A 19,267-nucleotide genomic window follows, 5' to 3' on the forward strand; every position below is an offset into this window, starting at 1 on the left:
AGTCTCTGAGAAGGACAAAGGAGACAAACAGGGCATGCTAAACAGCCACAGGTTAGTGCACATGGGCTTAGACAAGGCCATGCTTGTAACGAATGGCCAGCAATATTATGATTTCTCTTACCCTACCAAAGGAAAGAAAAGAAAGAGAGAGAGAGAGAGAGAGAGAAATTAGCAAGGCAAGATCCAGTCCTTTCAACAAAGTGTGATGTTTTTAACATCAAGAGCTACTCTAACAAGACATTCTTAACTAACCAGAATCCAAACACTGGGCTGACAGTGGACTGAATGTGAAGAAGTAGGACTTTATACTCTTTATACTCTTAGGAGAAAAAGAATGAATCTTTCTGTGGTCAAGAAATAACCCCTATTTTTGAAGTTCATTATATGTCCATGCCCATTTTACAAAAGCAGTGAGCCTTCCCTACCTGTCAGCATGAGGAGGGCTCCCACGGTGAGAAGGACAAAGCCTACCAGGGAGATGACACTTCGGAAAAGAACTTCAAACTGCTGTGGATTCAACTTGCTGCGCAGATAATCCACAAAGGCGTGGATCTGGCAGAGACCAAAGACCCCAAAAGCCGCCATGTGCTCTGAGGAAAGGACGGGCTGTAGGTAAAAGCATAGATATCACAATGCTGGAAAACAATGAGTCCAGCCTAGACCTGAATTATCCTGACCCAGTTCACACCAAACAAAGGCTCAAATGAGTTCTGAGGCCTCCAGGGAATTAGGGCCAATGGAGGAGAGGGTCTCATTTCACCTGCCACGCTTACCAAACAGTATTTGAGGTCCTGTAAATCATACCAATCTCTATCATGCAAATACCATTTCCTCCCAATCTGCCAAACTGAAATCCATCACTCCCCTCTATGTCCCACACACTTTGGATCTCTTCCATTACTTATAAATTCTCTGGTTGGACCAGTGGTCCTCAGACTCTAGTGAGTACCATAATCATAGGGAGAGCAAAGAAGAAAGGGTGTTGAGACACAGATTACTGAGCTCCACCCCCAGAGTTTGATTCAGTGGGTCTCTGATGAGGCCCTACAATTGGCTTTTTTTAAATAAAAAAAATTTGTTGGGAGTTTATTTGGTTCCTCACAATACTTAACTTTATTATTTTTGTAATCTCTACACCTGACACGGGGCTTGAACTCACAACCCCAAGATCAAGAATTGCATGCTCTACCAACAGAGTCAGATGGCCATCCCCAGAATTTGTATTTCTAACAAGTTCCTCATGCTGCTACTGGCTGGCAAACTACGTTTCCAGAACTGCTATACTAAGAATAAAGACAGCTGTCCCACAAGACTGTAACTTCCTTAAGGACAAGAAACACATTTTTAATTTTTACAGTTCCCAGTGATTAGCAAATTGTATATAGTAGGTGATCAGTAAAGAAAATACTTGCTGACCTCTGAATAAGGACTCCATTTTCATAAGACTTTTATATGAGAAATCAAACACACCACATTATTCTTTGACTTTATAGTTGTCTCTTAACCCTATGGAAAATGGGGTTAAAAAGTTTGTACGTTGCAGAGCACCTGGGTGGCTCAGCTGGTTAAGTGTCCAGCTTTGGCTCAGGTCATGATTTCATGATTCATGAGTTTGAGCCCCAGGTCAGGCTCTGTGCTGACAGCTCAGAGCCTGGAGCCTGCTTCGGATTCTGAGTCTCCCCCACTCACACTCTGTCTCTGAGTCTCTCACCCAAAATAAATAAACATTTAAAAAACTGAAAAAAAAAAAAAAGTTTATACTTTGCTTCCTAAAGGACTTTCGCATAGATCCTATCAAGAAGTTCAGGGGTCATTACTATTAAATGGACTCATCAGCATTAAAAGGACTGGAAATAACTTTGCATTCCTATCAACTCAGCTCAAAATATCCCTCCTCCCACAAACCTAAGCCAAATTAAGAGTCATTAAATTCAAACTTTATGGAGCAAATATTAACACACTCCTGGAAGCAGACTTTAATGACCAATGATTCTGTTACTTTAGTTAACACAATAGTCCGAGGGAAATCAAGCTGGTTGGAGCTGGTTAGAGAAGTCAGAGAAGCTAACAACTCTATGCAGTCTAGGGCTCACCTGGAAACCCACAAAGGAGATCTGCATGGAAAGAATGGTGCCCAGGCAGTAAACAGTACAGTAGGCCACATAGATCCGGTGGGAGAAGCGTCCTGTGAGCATCAGCACCAGTACATGGAGGGGGATCAAGTTGATCAAGAACACGTAGCCTCCCCATGAAGAGACCTAGGACAGGATGAAAAAGAAGAGTTACTCTGAGCACTCCTCCTCAGGCTACCACTTAGGAGACTGCCTGTGACCTTTTCAAAGAACATCTCTTTACAGTAACTATAAACTTTATGTATGCCAGGTGGCTTAAAGTTTAAATAACTGATTTCTTTAAATAGAAAAATCCAAGTCACACCTATTACTGTACCTCAATACCCTATTCCCTACGCCTCCTGACATCATGGTAACAAAAGCAGCAACACCCAACCCTCAGGGTTAATCTATATGTGATCTATTGTAACGTTATATGGACGATTTAGGGATACATAGGAAAGGTGAGCAGGTGCAAGTGGTTAAGGAAAGAAGTCTAAGTGAATATAGAAGATTGAACAGGAAAAAAATATATCAGAAAAGGAAAAATTTTAAAGGAACACACCAGAAAAGAGTTGACCAACCAGTATGTACCCACAGGACATATGGTATCTGAAGAGCTTTAAAAATTAAAAACATTACCTCTATCTTGCCCTTACACACTGGATGGCCACACCTGCCTTGGATTAGGCTTTGTACCGATATAAGAGAAAATAAAGACTTCTAGCCTCCAGTCCATGGTCTCAAAGCCCAAGAGCTATTTCCAATGTGTATTGGTTGATCCCAACAGAGACACTGGTGGATAGAGGAGTGAAAAGTTACCATGTAGAAATAAGCAAGGGCACACTTGGCAGCCCAATAGATGGAACCAGTCTTCACTGCTTTGATCCACATGTAGTAGGTGAGTAGCATGCAAAAGATGGCAATCCCTGCAGAAAGAACAGAAAAAAATTGAATAAAAGGCCATGCTTGTGCAATATTTAAGAACACTACTCTGAACCAGACTTCCTGGATTCAGGTCTCAACCTACTAGCCATTAATAGTGCAATTATTTTCCCTCTTATTGTCTTGGTTTCCTATGAAAATGAAGCCATAATAGTATCGACTTCATAAAAGTGTTGTGAAGACAAACTTAATTATGTAAAGGACTTAGACGAACTCCTAGTATAAGACAAATATTATTACTATTCCTTCCAGGCACTAAACTCCCTGCTAGTGTAGTCCTAAAGCCATTCCGTATTATTATGCACCATCCAGCCTCTGCATCTTACCACAGGCCAGTCTTTATGCCCTGGCTGCCCTCTCCTTAATATGTGCCCAATGAGGGGCGTCTGGGTGGTTCAGTTGGTTGAGTGTCCGACTCTTGATTTCAGCTCCCACAAACCATGCTCTCATTTATTGGTCACTTTAATTCCTTAAATATGAGCCAAAATTACCTTATTTATTATCTACAGTACATAACATTGTGTTTTCCCAATAACAATCAATAAATATAGGCTGAATTGACACCGTCAACAAAAGTTATAGCTTTAAAAATATCCATTTCTCGGGGTGCCTGGCTGGCTCAGTTGGTAGAGCATGCAACTCTTGATCTCAGGGTTGTGGGTGCCAGCCCCACCCTGGATGTCAGATTACTTAAAAATAAAATCTTAAAAAAACAAAAAGAATATCCACTTCTCCTATGTAGGAAAATAAAGCAAATAATCACAATGTTAAAATAATAGTACCATTCAACACTAAACTAACTCTGCTTTTGAGTCCAGAGAAGAGCCAAAGGCCTTATAAAAGGAAATTACCAGCTACCTTTCTGAAGGGGATGACAGAGAGAGATTATAAATTTCTCTGAGGTCCCTTCCTGCCCATTTCTAATCTTCTCACCCAGATACCATTTTTGCTATTGCTAAACATCAGATCTGAACTCAGATTTTACTGCACTTTCTGAATATCTATGAAATAATGAGATGAACTTATCATCTTTGGCATTTTAAGTCTTACCTTCATTATCATAGGAGCCAGCCACAGATCGGGAGATGTACCCAGGAACTACAGCTATCATGGCAGCAGCAAGAAGCCCAGCCCCCGCATCCTGGAAGAAAAGAGGGGTAACAGGAAGTTAACACTATTCACACACGAGAGAGAAGAGAGGATCCACTAGTCCTTCTCCTTATCATGGGCCCAGAGAACAGTCCAACACTTTCCAAGGTAGACGTGATGCTAGAAATGCTAGAAATGTTCACAGCACAAGAAAGCTAAAGACTTCACAACCAATTCCCCAGGATGATACCAAGTCAGAAACTGAATACACATATACTAAGGACAGACAAATTATGTGAGCTGTCAGACATCAGACACTGCCCCAGAATAGGCCATTTGGCTGGAGTATCCCCAGGTTTTATGAGTCTCTGTCCCTAACGATACTCACACACTGCCGGGACAGTCACATCTCTAAAAGCTATGCAAGGATAATCAAAAGGAAGATGATTATTATTTAAGCTAAAACGTCAAAAGGTGATCATCTATCTGGATTAAAGATGCTAGGAGCTTAGATAATAAAGTTGGAATATCACAAGGCAATCTGTGAGGTCAGGAGAGAGGAACAACGAAATATAATCACACTCCAAAAGAACAGGGACTTGTCTGTTGGTAAGAGTCAAATTTGGAACAAGGGGAGCAAGAAGGATAAAAAGATTTCCAAACTAAACTCAAGCGTTCCAAGACTGCCTACTAGTTTATCTCCTCTCAGGTATCTCCCTGACACCACAGCCACAAAGTAAGAATGGCATCCAAGGAGCCACATCAGCAAGGGAGGAACCTAGAAAAAGAGAGTCATTATAAAGTCAACTCCAAAGTGGTTTAATAATTTTTAAATAGGGGTGCCTGGGAGGCTCAGTCGGTTAAGATTCTGACTCTTGATTTCAGCTCAGGTCATGATCTCTTGGTCATGAGATGCAGCATCGGGCCCTGCACTGGGTGTGGAGCCTGCTTAAGATTCTCTCTCTCCCTCTGCCCCTCCCCAGCTCGCACACGCATGTGCACATGCATGCTCACTCTCTCTCCAAAAATAATAATAATAATTTTTAAATAAATGTTTAAAAAATCAACAAATAATTGCTAAATGTCCATTTCCAGTCAGAAGAATTAACCATTCTGGAATACTTCCTATAGTTATTTTTCCTCTCCCTTAGGTTGTTGAGAACTTCAAAATCTAAAGCTCACATTTTGCATTTTAAATGTTTTTTTTACTCTTACGTAGAAATTTATATTTCACCTTCAAATGTTCTCTTGTAAGGACAATCATTTGCTGATAATAAGAAACCACATATTCTAGGAAGGGACTGGAGTGAACCCAGTAATTCAGCCTGGCAAAAGCTATCTGTAGCCTCTGGCTCCATGCCTTTCTATTGCTATCACACCCCCACCCTTTAGCATCTACTAGAAAGGTTCGACAACATTCATTCCCAAGCCTATCACCCCAAATCCTTCACCTTGAGCTCTTTGGTAAGGTGGTACGTGACGATGGTGGTGAAGGAAGAGAAGAGAGGGGCCAGGAACACACAGACATTCCGAATGTCGATGGTGATGTGGAAAAAATGGAGTACATGGTAGATTGCAGCAGACGTGATCATTAAGCCTGTAACAGGAAGAAGAACCTCATTAGGTTATCTTGGTCAGACCAAGAACTTAAGGGAAAGAGAAAGAGAGAATCAAAGAATCAGTCAAGTGATAACAAAGGTCCTTGACAAACCACCAGAAATACCAATACAGCAACCGCAGTAGGCCTATAAATTTCTCTTCTTAGGATTCAATCCGAAGTCCAGAATTTATGAAAATCCTCCTGTCCCCATCGCCCACACATGTTCTCCCGTATACAGAAGATCCATTTTTAGGAACTGTTAATTAGGATGAAACTATACTTGTCACAAAATGCAGATATTAGAAATAAGAGAAACTGTTCCATAACATACAAATATCTTATTTCTGTTAATTTTTTTTAAAGAAACTCCTGTTCCTCTCACCTGGATAAATTGTTCCTCCAATGATTCTCCCCAAAGGATACCAGGCCCGGTCATCAAACCAATTATGGAATTTATAAAATCCCTCTTCAGCCAGGAACCGGGTAGTCCGATAATTAAAGTACCTACAGCAAGAAAGAAATTATTTGTATCTCCTCCTCTTCAAACTCATATAACTATTCCAATTTTCAGAGAACCTTGTTCCTCAGGTCACACCACTGAGGAACTGATCATGACATCAATTTGTATGATTATAAATCAGTTTGGCACCAAAAACTATGCTAAGTCTGAAAAGCACTCTTACATCACCATACATTACCCCTCATTTCTAGCTCCAGGCAGTCTCAACTAGAGCACTGCATGTGTCAGAAGGAAACGGAACTGGAGCCTGACTCAAGCAGGACACTTCACCAGCTTGGCAATTAGCAGGCATTAGCACCTGTCAGAGAATCCAAGCACCCACAGACAGAGCAGCTGAGATGTAGACGTCAACAAATCTGGCCCTTTTCAAGTAACATACACAGGAACATTTCGATAGCACACAGAAGGACACACGGATAACTTCAGGTGATGACTGACTATCCCTAAAGATGTTGTTATAACTCCATACACATATCACAGTTTAATCCACTCAGTAACACAAACTTCTTAATCAGTGATTAATCTTACAAGTTCGACTAGTGTTATTTACAATAGTTCTGAATGCCACCTACATTACAGCATAAAATATAAATTACATAAAAACATTTGAGGGGCACCTGGCTGGCTCAGTCAGTAGAGCATTCAACTCTTGATCTCATGGTTATAAGTTCAAACCTCATGTTGGATTGCAGAGATTACTTAAAAATAAAATCTTTAAAAAAAAAATATTGGACATAAAATGCTTAAGAGTCATACATGGGAAGACACAGTTCATTAGGTCCAAGCTATGTAACACTCTTCTTATTTCTTTTTAAATAAGAAACTTAAGAGAATGACTAACAGACACATGAAAAGATACTCAACATCACTCATCAGGGAAACGCAAAGTAAAACCACTCAGAATGCTAAAATCAAAAAGACAACAAGTGTTGGTGAGGATACAGAGTAAAAGTAACCTTCAGGCACTGCTAGTGGGAATGTAAATTGGTACAGCCACTGTGGAAAACAGTACAGAGGCTCCGCAAAAAATTAAAAATAAATACTATATGATCTACTAATTATTCTTCTGGGTATTTACCTAAAGAAAATGAAAACATGAATTTGAAAAGATATTTGTACTGCTATGTTTACTGCAGCATTATCTACAGTAGCCAAGATAGAGAAGCAACCTAAATGTCCACTGACAACAAATGGATAAGGATGATATGGTGTATACACACAAAGGTGCGCGCACACACACACAAACACACATACACAACGGAATATTACACAGCCATAAAAAAAGGATGATATGCCATTTGCAACATGAATGGACCTAGAAGGTATTATGCTAAATGAAATAAGTCAGACTGTGAAAGACAAACATCATACGATTTCACTCACATGTGGAATCTAAAACAAACAAACATAAAGCAGAATCAGACCTACAAATACAGAGAATAAAATGATGGTTATCAGAGCAGTGGAGGTTGGGGGGTTGGGCTAAATGGATGAAGAAGAGTGGGAGATACGGGCTTCCAATTATGGGATGAATAAGTCACAGGAATAAAAGGCACAGCAAAGGGAATACAGTCAATGTCATTGTAATAACATTATACGGGACAGATGGTAGCCACACTTAATACTGAGCATTGCAAACTTGTCCAGTCACTATACTGTACACCTGAAACTACATATCAACTACATTCAAGTAAAATTTTAAAAAGTTGAAAGAAGACAAAAAAGAAAAGGACAAAATATAAATAAATAAAAGGAATTTTTAATTACTAAAGGCAATCATGACGAACCACCTCTCCTGGCCATCCCTCTAACCCTGTTTCCTCCTTGGTCAGTCAAGTTTTAGCAGCTGAAGTGAGCAAAAGTAGCAGATGGCAGAAATCTCAACTCATCTGTCTGTTGCTGATGAACGTTATTTTGGTAACTGTCAGAGAAACAATAGGGAGGAGGGTAGCAGGCGGTCAACATGTGTGAGAACTGTGTGCTTTACCTAAGGGCACGGAGGGTGAGGCAGAGGAAGTCTAAGTTAGTGGAAAGAGGTCTGACTGGGGTTGAATCCCTGAGTTTCCTGCTCCGCAAAAGCATCAAATCACAAGATCTTTACTGTCCCTTCTAGGCCCTGGAACTACAGACCAGATATTCTTGCTTTCCCTGACCATCTCACTTCAATGTTTGTTCATCTAGAGAATCTGAGAAAAAGCCTTAACAGATTGGTGGTCACAAAACAAAATGATAAGTTTCCTCATTCATGAGAAAAAATATATAAACTGAGAGGCCCCAAAGAAAATATTTGTAGGCCTCCAAAGGGCTTTCATATACCTACACAAAATATCAAATTTGCAAATCAACTTTTGAATCAATGCTCTATAAGCTGAAATATGCTTTTTAAAATATTAATGATGCGGGGTGCCTGGGTGGCTCAGTCGGTTAAGCGTCTGACTTCGGCTCAGGTCATGATCTCACGGTTCGTGAGTTCGAGCCCCGTGTCGGGCTCTGTGCTGACAGCTCAGGGCCTGGAGCCTGCTTCAGATTCTGTGTCTCCCTCTCTCTCTGCGCCTCCCCTGCTCACACTCTCTCTGTCTCTCAAAAATAAACATTAAAATAAATAAATAAAATATTAATGATGCTTGAAGAACCTATGATTCTGGCTTTCCAAATTTTTAATTTTACTTTAGGCAATACAACATAGTGATTGCAGTGTCCAGAGACCAATTCAAATCTTGGCTCCTCCAGATGTATAACCTTGAATAGCCTCTCCAAGGCCTACTCTCATTTATATAAAGGAGAAAACAGTTCCTCCATTAGACAGCATTGTAAGGATTTAGAGATAATCTTGTAAAACAGTGCTTGAAACAAAATGAATACTCACCTATACCTTTTTTTTTTATCTAATAAACAAAATCCCTAGTCAAACTCATAGCTTTAAATTTTCCCCAATGTCTTAGAACTCAATCAATAGGCCCAAATTCTATCATATAAACTGGTAAACAAATAGTTATTAAATCGCAAGTTCATGACTTTCTTTTGAAAGTCACACGGGTCACTTTTCCTCACTCTGCATCACTAACTGTTGACCAAGCTGAGCAAAGAGACTTCTCTTAGCCTGGCCAGGTCTTAATAGGCAGGCACACCAGCAATGCTTCTCATATGTTTTAGGAGTTTGAGACATTTACTTGGTTAATTCCAACAAAAATGTCTCAAAAGAAAGCAATTACCTCTGTTGGAAAACTTGAGGGGTTTCCCCCCTAAATATATAGGAACACAACCCCATCACTGAGTGCTGATTAGAATTTCACTTTGAAATCCATCAAGCTGAATGCTTCCCAAAGCAAATACCAGACCAAGCAAAAGTACTCACGGATCAAACTCATGGATGACACTTTCAAACCTCAGGACAGCAAAGAGACGAGTAGAGAATGCTGCAAAAACCAGAGAGTTAATATCTTAATGGTAGTGTGCCATGAAAAATAATAGTAGATTGTAGTATTATAGAGATAATAGCACAGCACAGAAATCACAGGAAATGTAAAATGATCCCTGAATAGGGGCGCCTGGCTGGCTCAGTCAGTACAGCATGTGACTCTTGATCTTGGAGTCATGAGTTCGAGCCCCATGTTGGGGGTGGAGTTCACTTAAAAAAAAAAAAAAAATCCCTGAATAAAGTATTTACCCATCTCTCCTGCATAGAAGAAACAAAAGAAGTTCACTCTCCCCTGACAACGCCACCTACATTTTCCACATAGGTAGGACACATTTAACCAATTAGCAAGACCTATAACAATGCATTCACCTACTAATACTGCACTCAACTTACATGGTCATCTTTTTTAACGGTTAACTTCCCCTCCCGACAACTAAGCTTTACTTTGGAACAAACTAAGGGGGGATAAGGCAAATCAAGACTATATTTACGACTTACAAAGAGCTAGGAAATCTAAAAAAACAACAACAAAGGGGCACCTGGGTGGCTCAGTTGGTTAAGCCTCCGACTTGGGCTCAGATCATGATCTCCCGGTTTGTAGGTTCGAGCCCCATGTTGGGCACCGTACTCATAGCTCAGAGCCTAGAGCCCACTTCGGATTCTGTGTTTCCCTCTCTCGGGCCCTCCCTGACTCATGCTTTTTCGCACGTGCTCGCTCTCTCTCTCTCAAAAATAAACATTGGAAACTAATTTGACAATAAACTATTTGTAAAAAAAATAAATAAATAAACATTAAAAAATTAAAATGAGGTGCACTTGGGTGGCTCAGTCAGTTAAGCGTCTGACTTCGGCTCAGGTCATGATCTCATGGTTCATGGGTTCGAGCCCCGCATCAGGCTCTGTGCTGACAGCTAGCTCAGAGTCTGGAGCCTATTTCAGATTCTGTGTCTCCCTCTTTCTCTGACCCTCCTCTGCTCACGCTGTCTCTCTTTCTCTCTCAGAAAGAAATAAAAAACATTAAAAATAAATAAATAAAAATAAATAAATTAAAAAAAAATTAAAAACAAACAAACAAAGAAAAAAACCCCGGTAAGTTCTGAAAAGATTTTCAGAATACTAAAGTAGGCAACTAGATTGAAGATAACTATCTTTTACAAAACTCAGGATCCAAGGGTCCTCAGTATATGTGTCAGCCCTATGAGAAAACAGAATTAGTACAGCATGCTTCCCATTCTTTCCCAGATGATCTCTAGCTCTGACTTTTATAATCCCTGGGTTTCTTTTGACTTCATAAAATTATACTGATGGATATGAACAAAAACAACACATTACTATCTACTGAAAAGAACAAGGCATTTAAGAAAGCGATTCTTGATTTCTTTTTCAAGAGTTTCTCCTTTCCACCCCCAAAGAAAGAGAGGTCCGCAGGCACACTCACATAACACAGCGGCCATAGACAGAATGAGAAGCTTCAGTAGTGTGTCCTGCTTCTCATAGGACAACCGCAAAAATCCCAGCTTAGTCATCTTGACATCAATGGGTGGCAGCAGATGACACTCAAATAGCTGAAATGGAAAAGCCAAGACTAGGATATCAAACACTTCCAATTTATCTAATTCACTCTCAAATTTTATGGTGGCCAAAAAAACACAACAACAACAACAACATAAAAGACACACGTGAAAACGAACACACCTAATACTTAACACCCAAGCTAATACTAACATCCAAGCCAATACTAACACCCAAGCCTTGCCTGAAATCTGACTGACTGGCAAGGAAGTAGGCATAAGTAGGGTCCATGTGTCAAGACTCAAAAGGGGTGATTAGACTCTGTCACCATAATTCTGCTTCCTACTCCACAGCTAACAAGTACATAATCACAACTGGCAAAAGTGTGCTACCATAGGAGTAAAGAGCAAACACAGGACTAGAGAAAAGGTGATTGTGTGAAGAGATGCAAAGAACACAGAAAAGATTGGAAAGAGAGAAAAAAAAGAAAGAGAGGAAAAAGAGCACTCAGGAAAAAGCAGGAATGTATGAAAGACAGCGGAAATGAAAAGTGAATACAGAGGTGAAAGCAGAAATCAAACTATGAGTGAATATGCCCAATTTGTGGCCCTACATTTCAGCAGCAACTGAATGGCTAAGAGCTTCTTTCTGTTCCAAATCCTAATGGGGTGGGAGGGCCAACTAAAGAGCATGGTTGATCACTAACACAAGTATAGTGATGTGCTCACGAGGGAGAGAAACACATACACAAATCACTGCACTTTCGATCCCATGTATCACAATACAACTACTGCTCAGATCTATAGACGCTTCCAGATGCCTATCTCAAGATATGCCTGTATTGACACTGCCGATTTAAGCCACTGATCTCAGAGATAGCTCATGGAACCAGATAATTCTGGAGGGAAAAGAAAATTTTTCCTGCTGAAACAAGAAAAGCTCGGGCGAAGAGGGGGGAGTGGACTAGATTAAAATATAATGTTGAAGGAAGTAGGTTGGCTATTTCTGTTTAAGAAAGTGCTGCCTTCCTAAACCATAAGCTGATCAAGGGCTAAGTTATGAAGACTATAGTAATAAAAGATATGCAACACTGTTGGGGAGAAAAGCGAACCTGCACCCCTCCTGATCTTTTTCTGTTAGTGGAGGAAAAGCGGGGGGAAATAACACCGCACTAGGTGGAAGGCATAAAGAATCATACATTCCTAACTCCAGCAACATCTTTTCCCTAATTAACTGTCCCAGAGGAGCAGTTTTACATGTATTTGTCATTACAACCCCAAAGGGAAACCTTATCTCGCATCAAGAATAAACATCTAACTCCAGGAAGTCAATAATCCCGCCACATCCCCGTGTCTGTACTTGTTTTTCTCGAATGCCTGAAACAGAAAAGCGTAACACCACTAGGAGTTGATATAAGCCGCACACCTAGAAGAGCCAGCGGAGGAAATAAGAGTACTAGAATCTCTCTACCTGCAAGCTGGGTAAAGGAACTGGTAATTTGAGGCAGGACCTTAAGGGAGTTTTTCTAGTGTGCTCTCTGGTCATTTGAGCATATCGCTAAAGCAAGTAAGGGCAAAAGACACTTTTCTTAAAACACTCAAGCATCTGTTCTCCTCTTCGACGGTGCCTGCGATCCGCGGCATCCCAATCCCATCCTCGTTCCAGTTTTCCAAGACGGCAACTTTCCCACCCCCGTCTGCCCACACTCTTTCTCACACCCGCTCACACTCCTTTACTCCCTCGCCCCCACCCCCCTCTTCTGGTCACTCTAGCAGGTCCCCGGCTCCCACCTGCGTAAAACACCTCTGACACTACCCACCGCGGGACACCCCACCGCCTCAGCATCCGGAAAGCCCTCCCCTCCAGAACTAGTCGCAGGGTCCAATCTTTCCCACGCCCTCCAGGCCTAAGCGCATGCCCCATCCCGGACCTTCACATCCTTCCATCCCGGGACATCCCCACCCCACACCCCACGCCCCCTCCTCTGTAAGGCCCTAGATCCCGCTTCACACACCCCACCCGCCGCCATTAAGGCCCCACCTCCTGCACTTCGTTCGGCCCCACCAACAACGTGGACTGCACCTGCAGCTAATTCTCAAGTTATAGCCTAAGGCCTTCACACCTGGCCAGCGTTCCTCAGTATTCCGCTGGGCTCCCTCTGCCATCCGTTCTGCGGCGCACCCAACCCTGGTAGCGGGCTGGTCCGCCTCCTGAACCGCTTCCCATTGGCTGGCTCAGGTTCGATACGCCACTTCGAGAGAGCGATAGGATGGTGAAACCGTCTGTCAGGGCTAGAGGCGTGGACAAAGCCGCGCTCCTACTTCTTAACTGGGCAATACAGATATCACTCAGCAGCCAAAGGGGCGGGACTTCGGTCTCCTGCCGCGCTGTGATAGACCCGCTAGTGAGAGCGAGAGCGCGGAAAGAACGTGCTCGGAGCAGTTTGGTTGAGAGCCGAGGAGTGACGTGTCGGTCTGCGGACCGCGAAGGAGTCGCGGGGGATGAAGGTGTGGCGGGTTACCCCAGTCATGTGACCAGAAGCGGAAACTACGCGGAGGAATAAACCGAGTCTACAAATGCCCCAGAGCCAGGCTAGGGTACCTCTCCTCTCGGTCTCCGAGAGCTTGTAGAAATTGACCGTCATCGAACATAAAGTTAGAGAAGAGGAGGGAAGAACATTCTACCTATTTTCAGTGAACACTCCAAACGCTTTCTGGTCCAGACCGTTACGTCTTGTACAGGATTTGTCTGACAGTTCGTTCAAGAGCTGTTTTTGACAGCGATAGACAAGAGAGCCCTGCCAGTTTCTCGAGGCGTATGCCTTTCTTACGCCCCCGACTTCGTGAACGAGCATGCCTAGGCCTAAAGGGGTCGTGGGGGTTAAGTTGGCCGACTAGACTCCCCATTGCCAGGATAGTAAGAGAACCACTGCCGCAGGGGCAGTCCTTCCAAGCGGGGACAGGCTTTTCCCGGAGTCCCAGCACGCAGCCTTGCTGTGCTTTGTCGGCTCACCCCAGTGAAAGCTTTCCTAACCACTGGTTTCTCTCCTCCTTAACCCCTACCCCCCCTAATAAAAGAATATCGAGGTGAGGGCTGGGGAGAGGGCGAAGGGCGAAGTTCAGCAGCCAATCCCGTCCCCTCGCAGAACATACGTGTATACACACACACATAAACACACACACACACACACTGCAGCGGGCAAAAGCTACATCAAAGAAAATGGGAGCGTCGGTTAACTGTTAAAAGTCAGCGCCGATGCCGCGCGCTTCTCTCCCTATTTACGCTACTATGAATGCAACCCCCCAAAAGAAAACTGAAAGCGCATTTAAGTCAGTGCTTCAAAATCATGGGTACTTCCCACAGTTCACGTGACCAAGCTGACCCTGGGCCGTTATGATCCAACCAGCTGTTTTTTGCTTTTTTTTTTACAATGTGTTCCATGTAATTTTAAGAATGCAAGGAAATTACAGCTTAACCTGAAGGAAGTGCAGAACCAACCTGAAGGAAGTGCAGAACTTCAAGTAAATGCTTCTTCAGAACAAGAGTTGGGTTTTTTTTTCCTGTCAAAAAAGAAAAAGGAATTAAAATTAAATTTCCTTGAAGTAAAAAAATATATACTGTTTCATGAACATAAAATCTTGGTTTTTCATTAATTTTTAAAAAATTATTGAACATGTATGTTTCTTAAAGGGAATCTCCTAAGTTTCCAGGTGGTAAAACTAAGTTTTTTCAAAAGTCAAAAGTACACTACTCAAGAACAAAGTTTAAAATTTAAGCCTATTTGTAGGATGATCCTTTACTACCAGTTGATAGGGAAAGTCTTCTCTGTAAGTAAAGTCAAGGTTGGGACAGCAGTCATGGGGGAAATTACAGTTATTGTAATCTCAGAGATGATACATGAATGCAGCATATTAATTAATCCTTCTTCCTGCTTTATTGGACCAAAAGTTTAGTTGGTTCTTTCAGAAATACTATTTTTACTATTCCATCAATTGCTTAGACTAAAGCTACTTTTTTGCTTGCTTTGAAGGAGTCAGGTCATTCCCGGGAAGCTCTTGGTTTTTCCTGAAGTGTCTACTTACATCTTTTACATCATTGATCCAAAGAATACATGCGTTCATCTCATCTGAGGCACACTAGAGTAACAGTATCTATTTTCTTCTTGAAGAATCTACCTTTCCAGGTGTGCTGCAAAGCTACATTACCAAGATTTCTTCCTAATGCACTTATGTCACTGTTTCATTATTGTTTGGTTGGGTATTTTTGTTTTGTTTCAGTTACTCATCTATTTCTTGGATTTATTTTTCCCTTTGACAGATTTTTCAAGTAACTTTTTCAAAAAAGCTGAACGGAGAGCAAACAATGCCTTTGTTTTGCCCTTAATAACACAGCTGGAATTATGGAAACAAAATTGGGACCCACCCATCCCTTTTTTTTTTTTTTTTTTCTAGGAGAGAGAGAGAACGACAGCGTGAGCAGGGGAGGGTGAGAGAGAGAGGGAGACACAGACTCTGAAATAGGCTCCAGGCTCTGAGCTGGCAGTCAGCACAGAGCCCAACGCGGGGCTCAAACCCACGAACCGCGAGATCATAACCAAAGCGAAAGTCGGACGCTTAACCGACTAAGCCACCAAGGCGCCCCAAGGGACCCACCCATCCCTTATACACATGACCACACACACAAAAAAAGCACCCTTGTAAGGCATTACATTGTTATCTTGTCATCTAGAGTTGTTCTTGAGAAGGCTAATGCCCATGTCAATCACAGTCCTTTGCAAGTAACCTATTTTTCTCTCATAAATGGCTTTTCCTTAAAGATCCCATCTACGTGTTTTTCCTTCTTTCATTTTTGCTGCTTTACTCTTTGCGAGAACTGAAAATACCGATTTCATCATCCATCCAGGAAATTTTCTTTGCTTGTAGTCTTGTCTCTATGTTCCTGTTCTCATTTTCTGAAGGTGCTATTTAAACGAATGTCAGACGTCCTGATTTTTGTACATTTCCATGATTATTAACTTTTTCCATGTCTTTATCATTCTGCTCTATGTTCTGAGAAATTTTCTCAATTTTATCTTGCAATTCTCTAGGCTCCTCAGTGTCTCTTTTTTAAATCATTTATTTTTTTAAATCCCATCTCCTATTTCCCCACCCCACCCCCCACTCCCCCTCTATGTTCTCTATTTTTAAGAGTCTGTTTCTTGGTCTTTTTTTCCCCCTCCTTTGCTCATTTCTTAAATTCCACGAGTGAGATCATATAGTATGTCTGACTTCTTTCACTTAGCATCATATTCTCTAGCTCCATCGTCATTGCAAATGGCAAGATTTCTTTTTATGGCTGAATATTCCACTATACATACATACACACATACTTACACACATACATACATACTTCTTTATCCATTCACCAAAGGACACTTGGGCTGCTTCCATAGTTTGACTAATGTAAATAATGCTGCAATAAACACGGGGGTGCATGTATCCCTTTGAATATTTTTGTATTCTTTGGGTAAATAGCCAGTAGCGCAATTACTGCATTATAGGATAATTTAAATTTTTATTTTTTTGAGGAAGCTCCATGCGGTTTTCCACTCCCACCCACAGTGCACAAAGGTTTCTTTTCTCTACACCCTTGCCAACACTTGTCTCTTGTTTTGTATTTTAGTCACTCTGATAGGTGTGAGGTGGTATCTCATCATACTTTTGATTTGCATTTCTCTGATGATGAGTGATGTTGAACATCTTTTCGTGTGTCTTTTAGCCATCTGGATGTGTGATTTGGAGAAGTGTCTGTTCGTAATTTCTCAGTCACTTTTATAAGCCATCTCATTTTATTTCCACAGCTGCTTTAATTTCTAAGAACTTTCCTATTCTGTCCCCTTTCCACAATCTGTTTACTGTATGGTTGCCAAGTTTCCCAAATTTCTATGAAAGTAGTTATTAGAATTTTTAAAGTTACCTTTTGTTCTGGAATTAAATTTCCTCTAGGTTCAGGTGGTCTTTTATTTATTTTGAGAGAGCGAGCACCAGTGGGGGAGGGATAGAGAATCCCAAGCAGGCTCTGAACTGTCAAGAGTGGAGCCTGACATGGGGCTTGAAGTTGGAGCTCAACTGACTGGGCCACCCAGGTGTCCCCAGGTCCAGGAGGTCTGATGTGTATTTTGGGAAAGCTCCAGAGAGGATTCTGATGAACCCAGAACTATTTTCCCCATGGGTCTGAAAGCACTACAAAACATTTAAACTTGAAATCAGAGAGTGAATCCAAGAGCAGGAGGCTGAGTGGATAGCCTGACCTCTCACCCTGCTGAGATTCTCTGAAATCCAATGTTTTATCCAGCTTTGAGACCTATGGAAAATAGCTATTTGAACATGTTATTTTTAAAAATCTGATCACTTGTCACTCTCTTTCACTGCGCTATTAGGTCCAAGAGGACAGTGATCATCTTTCTGGTTCATCCTTGAATCCCCAGTACTTTGCGCAGTGCCCAACAGAGAAGGCAGTCAAATGTTACATGATGAAGTCAGTCATCCATTGGCTCTATGGACTCACTCTATGGACTCCATTCAAAATATTTCAGTGATGCATGGCTCTCATCACTTAATAGGCAGAAGTTACACCGTAGTCAGCTTCCTTTTAGCTTCTGTGGGTCATTAGAGGATAGGGGAAATATATATATGGGGGAGGAAGAAAATTCCATTGTACTACTGAGCTGATCGCCTTTGCCAGAAGTCTTGATAAACACATGAATGTAGACACTGAATATACTGCTATAATCAGAAAATTTAAGTGGATGGGAAATGAATAGACCGTGAACAGACAACTATAATTGCCTTTTTATTCCCACAGCAGTTATTCTTTAAGGTGGTTCAAAAACCTCCAATCACTGGCTGCCCTCTTCTCAGTCCCTCTTCACCTTTCTCTAGGGCCCTTCCTAAGTACAGAGCAATTAAGTCAGTATGTGACTCTGTCCATTTAAAACTTTCCAACTGAGGGGCGCCTGGGTGGCTCAGTTGGTTAGGCATCCGACTTCGGCTCAGGTCATGATCTCACAGTTCGTGGGTTCGAGCCCCGCGTTGGGCTCTGTGCTGACAGCTAGCTCAGAGCCTGGAGCCTGTTTCAGATTCTGTGTCTCCCTCTCTCTCTGGCTGTCCCCTGCTCACTCTCTCTCTCTCTCTCTCAGAAATAAAAACATTTAAAAAAATTTTTTTAACTTTCCAACCAATTTAACAACCATCCTCAGACCTGAGGCGTCCACTTTCTAATTCTTCGAGCTGCTACAATGGGTAACTGAGCTCCAGATGGGATACGAGGATAGTGTGTTGAACCATATATACCTAAGCTGGGATGCCTAGCCTGGAAAAGAAGTTTTGTGAACAGGATTCCTTAGATCCTCCTGGTTACATGGTTAAAACTCAAGCTCTCAGGTTTAGTAATGTGATCTCCCTTACTTTCAGTTACTGTCCATCTGCCTCAAATTGCCATTCTGAACTTGGCAAAAACAGAACCTACTCTCCCTTTGATCCTAATTTCCTAACCACTGCCCTCAGTGCCCTCACCCTAACGAAAATGTAAGAAAAGTTCACACGGCTTTTGCTTACATCTCATTCTAGACTGTTGCCAGATTTCTGTTGTAGATATGCCCTCTCCATCATTTGTGCCGGCCTGGCCTCTCAGTTACACTAATAAAACTGTAGATTCCTCACTTCCATCTTTAAGCATCTTCTACAGCTAGGCACAGTGCTGGATAAGAATCACGTCGTCCACTAACTTCCCACCCTTCCAGCTTAGTTGGCACAAACACCAATTCCGGGCAGCAAAGATGTGGCCACTTAAATAACTAAGCCAACTGTAAAATCTTAAATAATCTTCAATAAGGGAATTGCTGGTGAAATACAGAGATCTTCTTCAAACCACCCCCACAGCAACCTGGAAGTTATTTCTCTGCAATACTACTGTCAAATGACCAAAGATGTCACAGATGAATATAGGAAAGAAATCTTATTTTAACTATGTCTTTTACATTTTCTTGTGCACAAGCTGGTAACAACGCCCACTCCCAAGATGCCCACTATTTT

The 19,267-nt window shown here is 41.8% G+C and overlaps 1 protein-coding gene across 1 annotated transcript in view; it reads right to left on the reverse strand.

The window, feature by feature from the left end:
• STT3A (STT3 oligosaccharyltransferase complex catalytic subunit A) overlaps positions 1-13,395 on the reverse strand; it is a 28,733-nt gene extending 15,338 nt beyond the window's left edge. The window contains exons 1-9 of the mRNA XM_039250170.1: positions 13,318-13,395; positions 11,122-11,248; positions 9,621-9,681; positions 6,128-6,249; positions 5,597-5,742; positions 4,107-4,197; positions 2,934-3,040; positions 2,094-2,258; positions 426-606 (exon numbers count right to left, since the gene is read on the reverse strand). Of these exons, the coding sequence (XP_039106101.1) occupies positions 426-606; positions 2,094-2,258; positions 2,934-3,040; positions 4,107-4,197; positions 5,597-5,742; positions 6,128-6,249; positions 9,621-9,681; positions 11,122-11,209 (961 nt within the window). The 5' untranslated portion in view covers positions 11,210-11,248; positions 13,318-13,395. The remainder of the gene's footprint in view (positions 1-425; positions 607-2,093; positions 2,259-2,933; positions 3,041-4,106; positions 4,198-5,596; positions 5,743-6,127; positions 6,250-9,620; positions 9,682-11,121; positions 11,249-13,317) is intronic.
• Positions 13,396-19,267: the final 5,872 nt, after the last annotated feature.

This window comes from Hyaena hyaena, unplaced genomic scaffold (genome assembly GCF_003009895.1).
Source record: "Hyaena hyaena isolate Hyena2069 unplaced genomic scaffold, ASM300989v1 scaffold_364, whole genome shotgun sequence".
Classification (NCBI taxonomy): domain Eukaryota; kingdom Metazoa; phylum Chordata; class Mammalia; order Carnivora; family Hyaenidae; genus Hyaena; species Hyaena hyaena.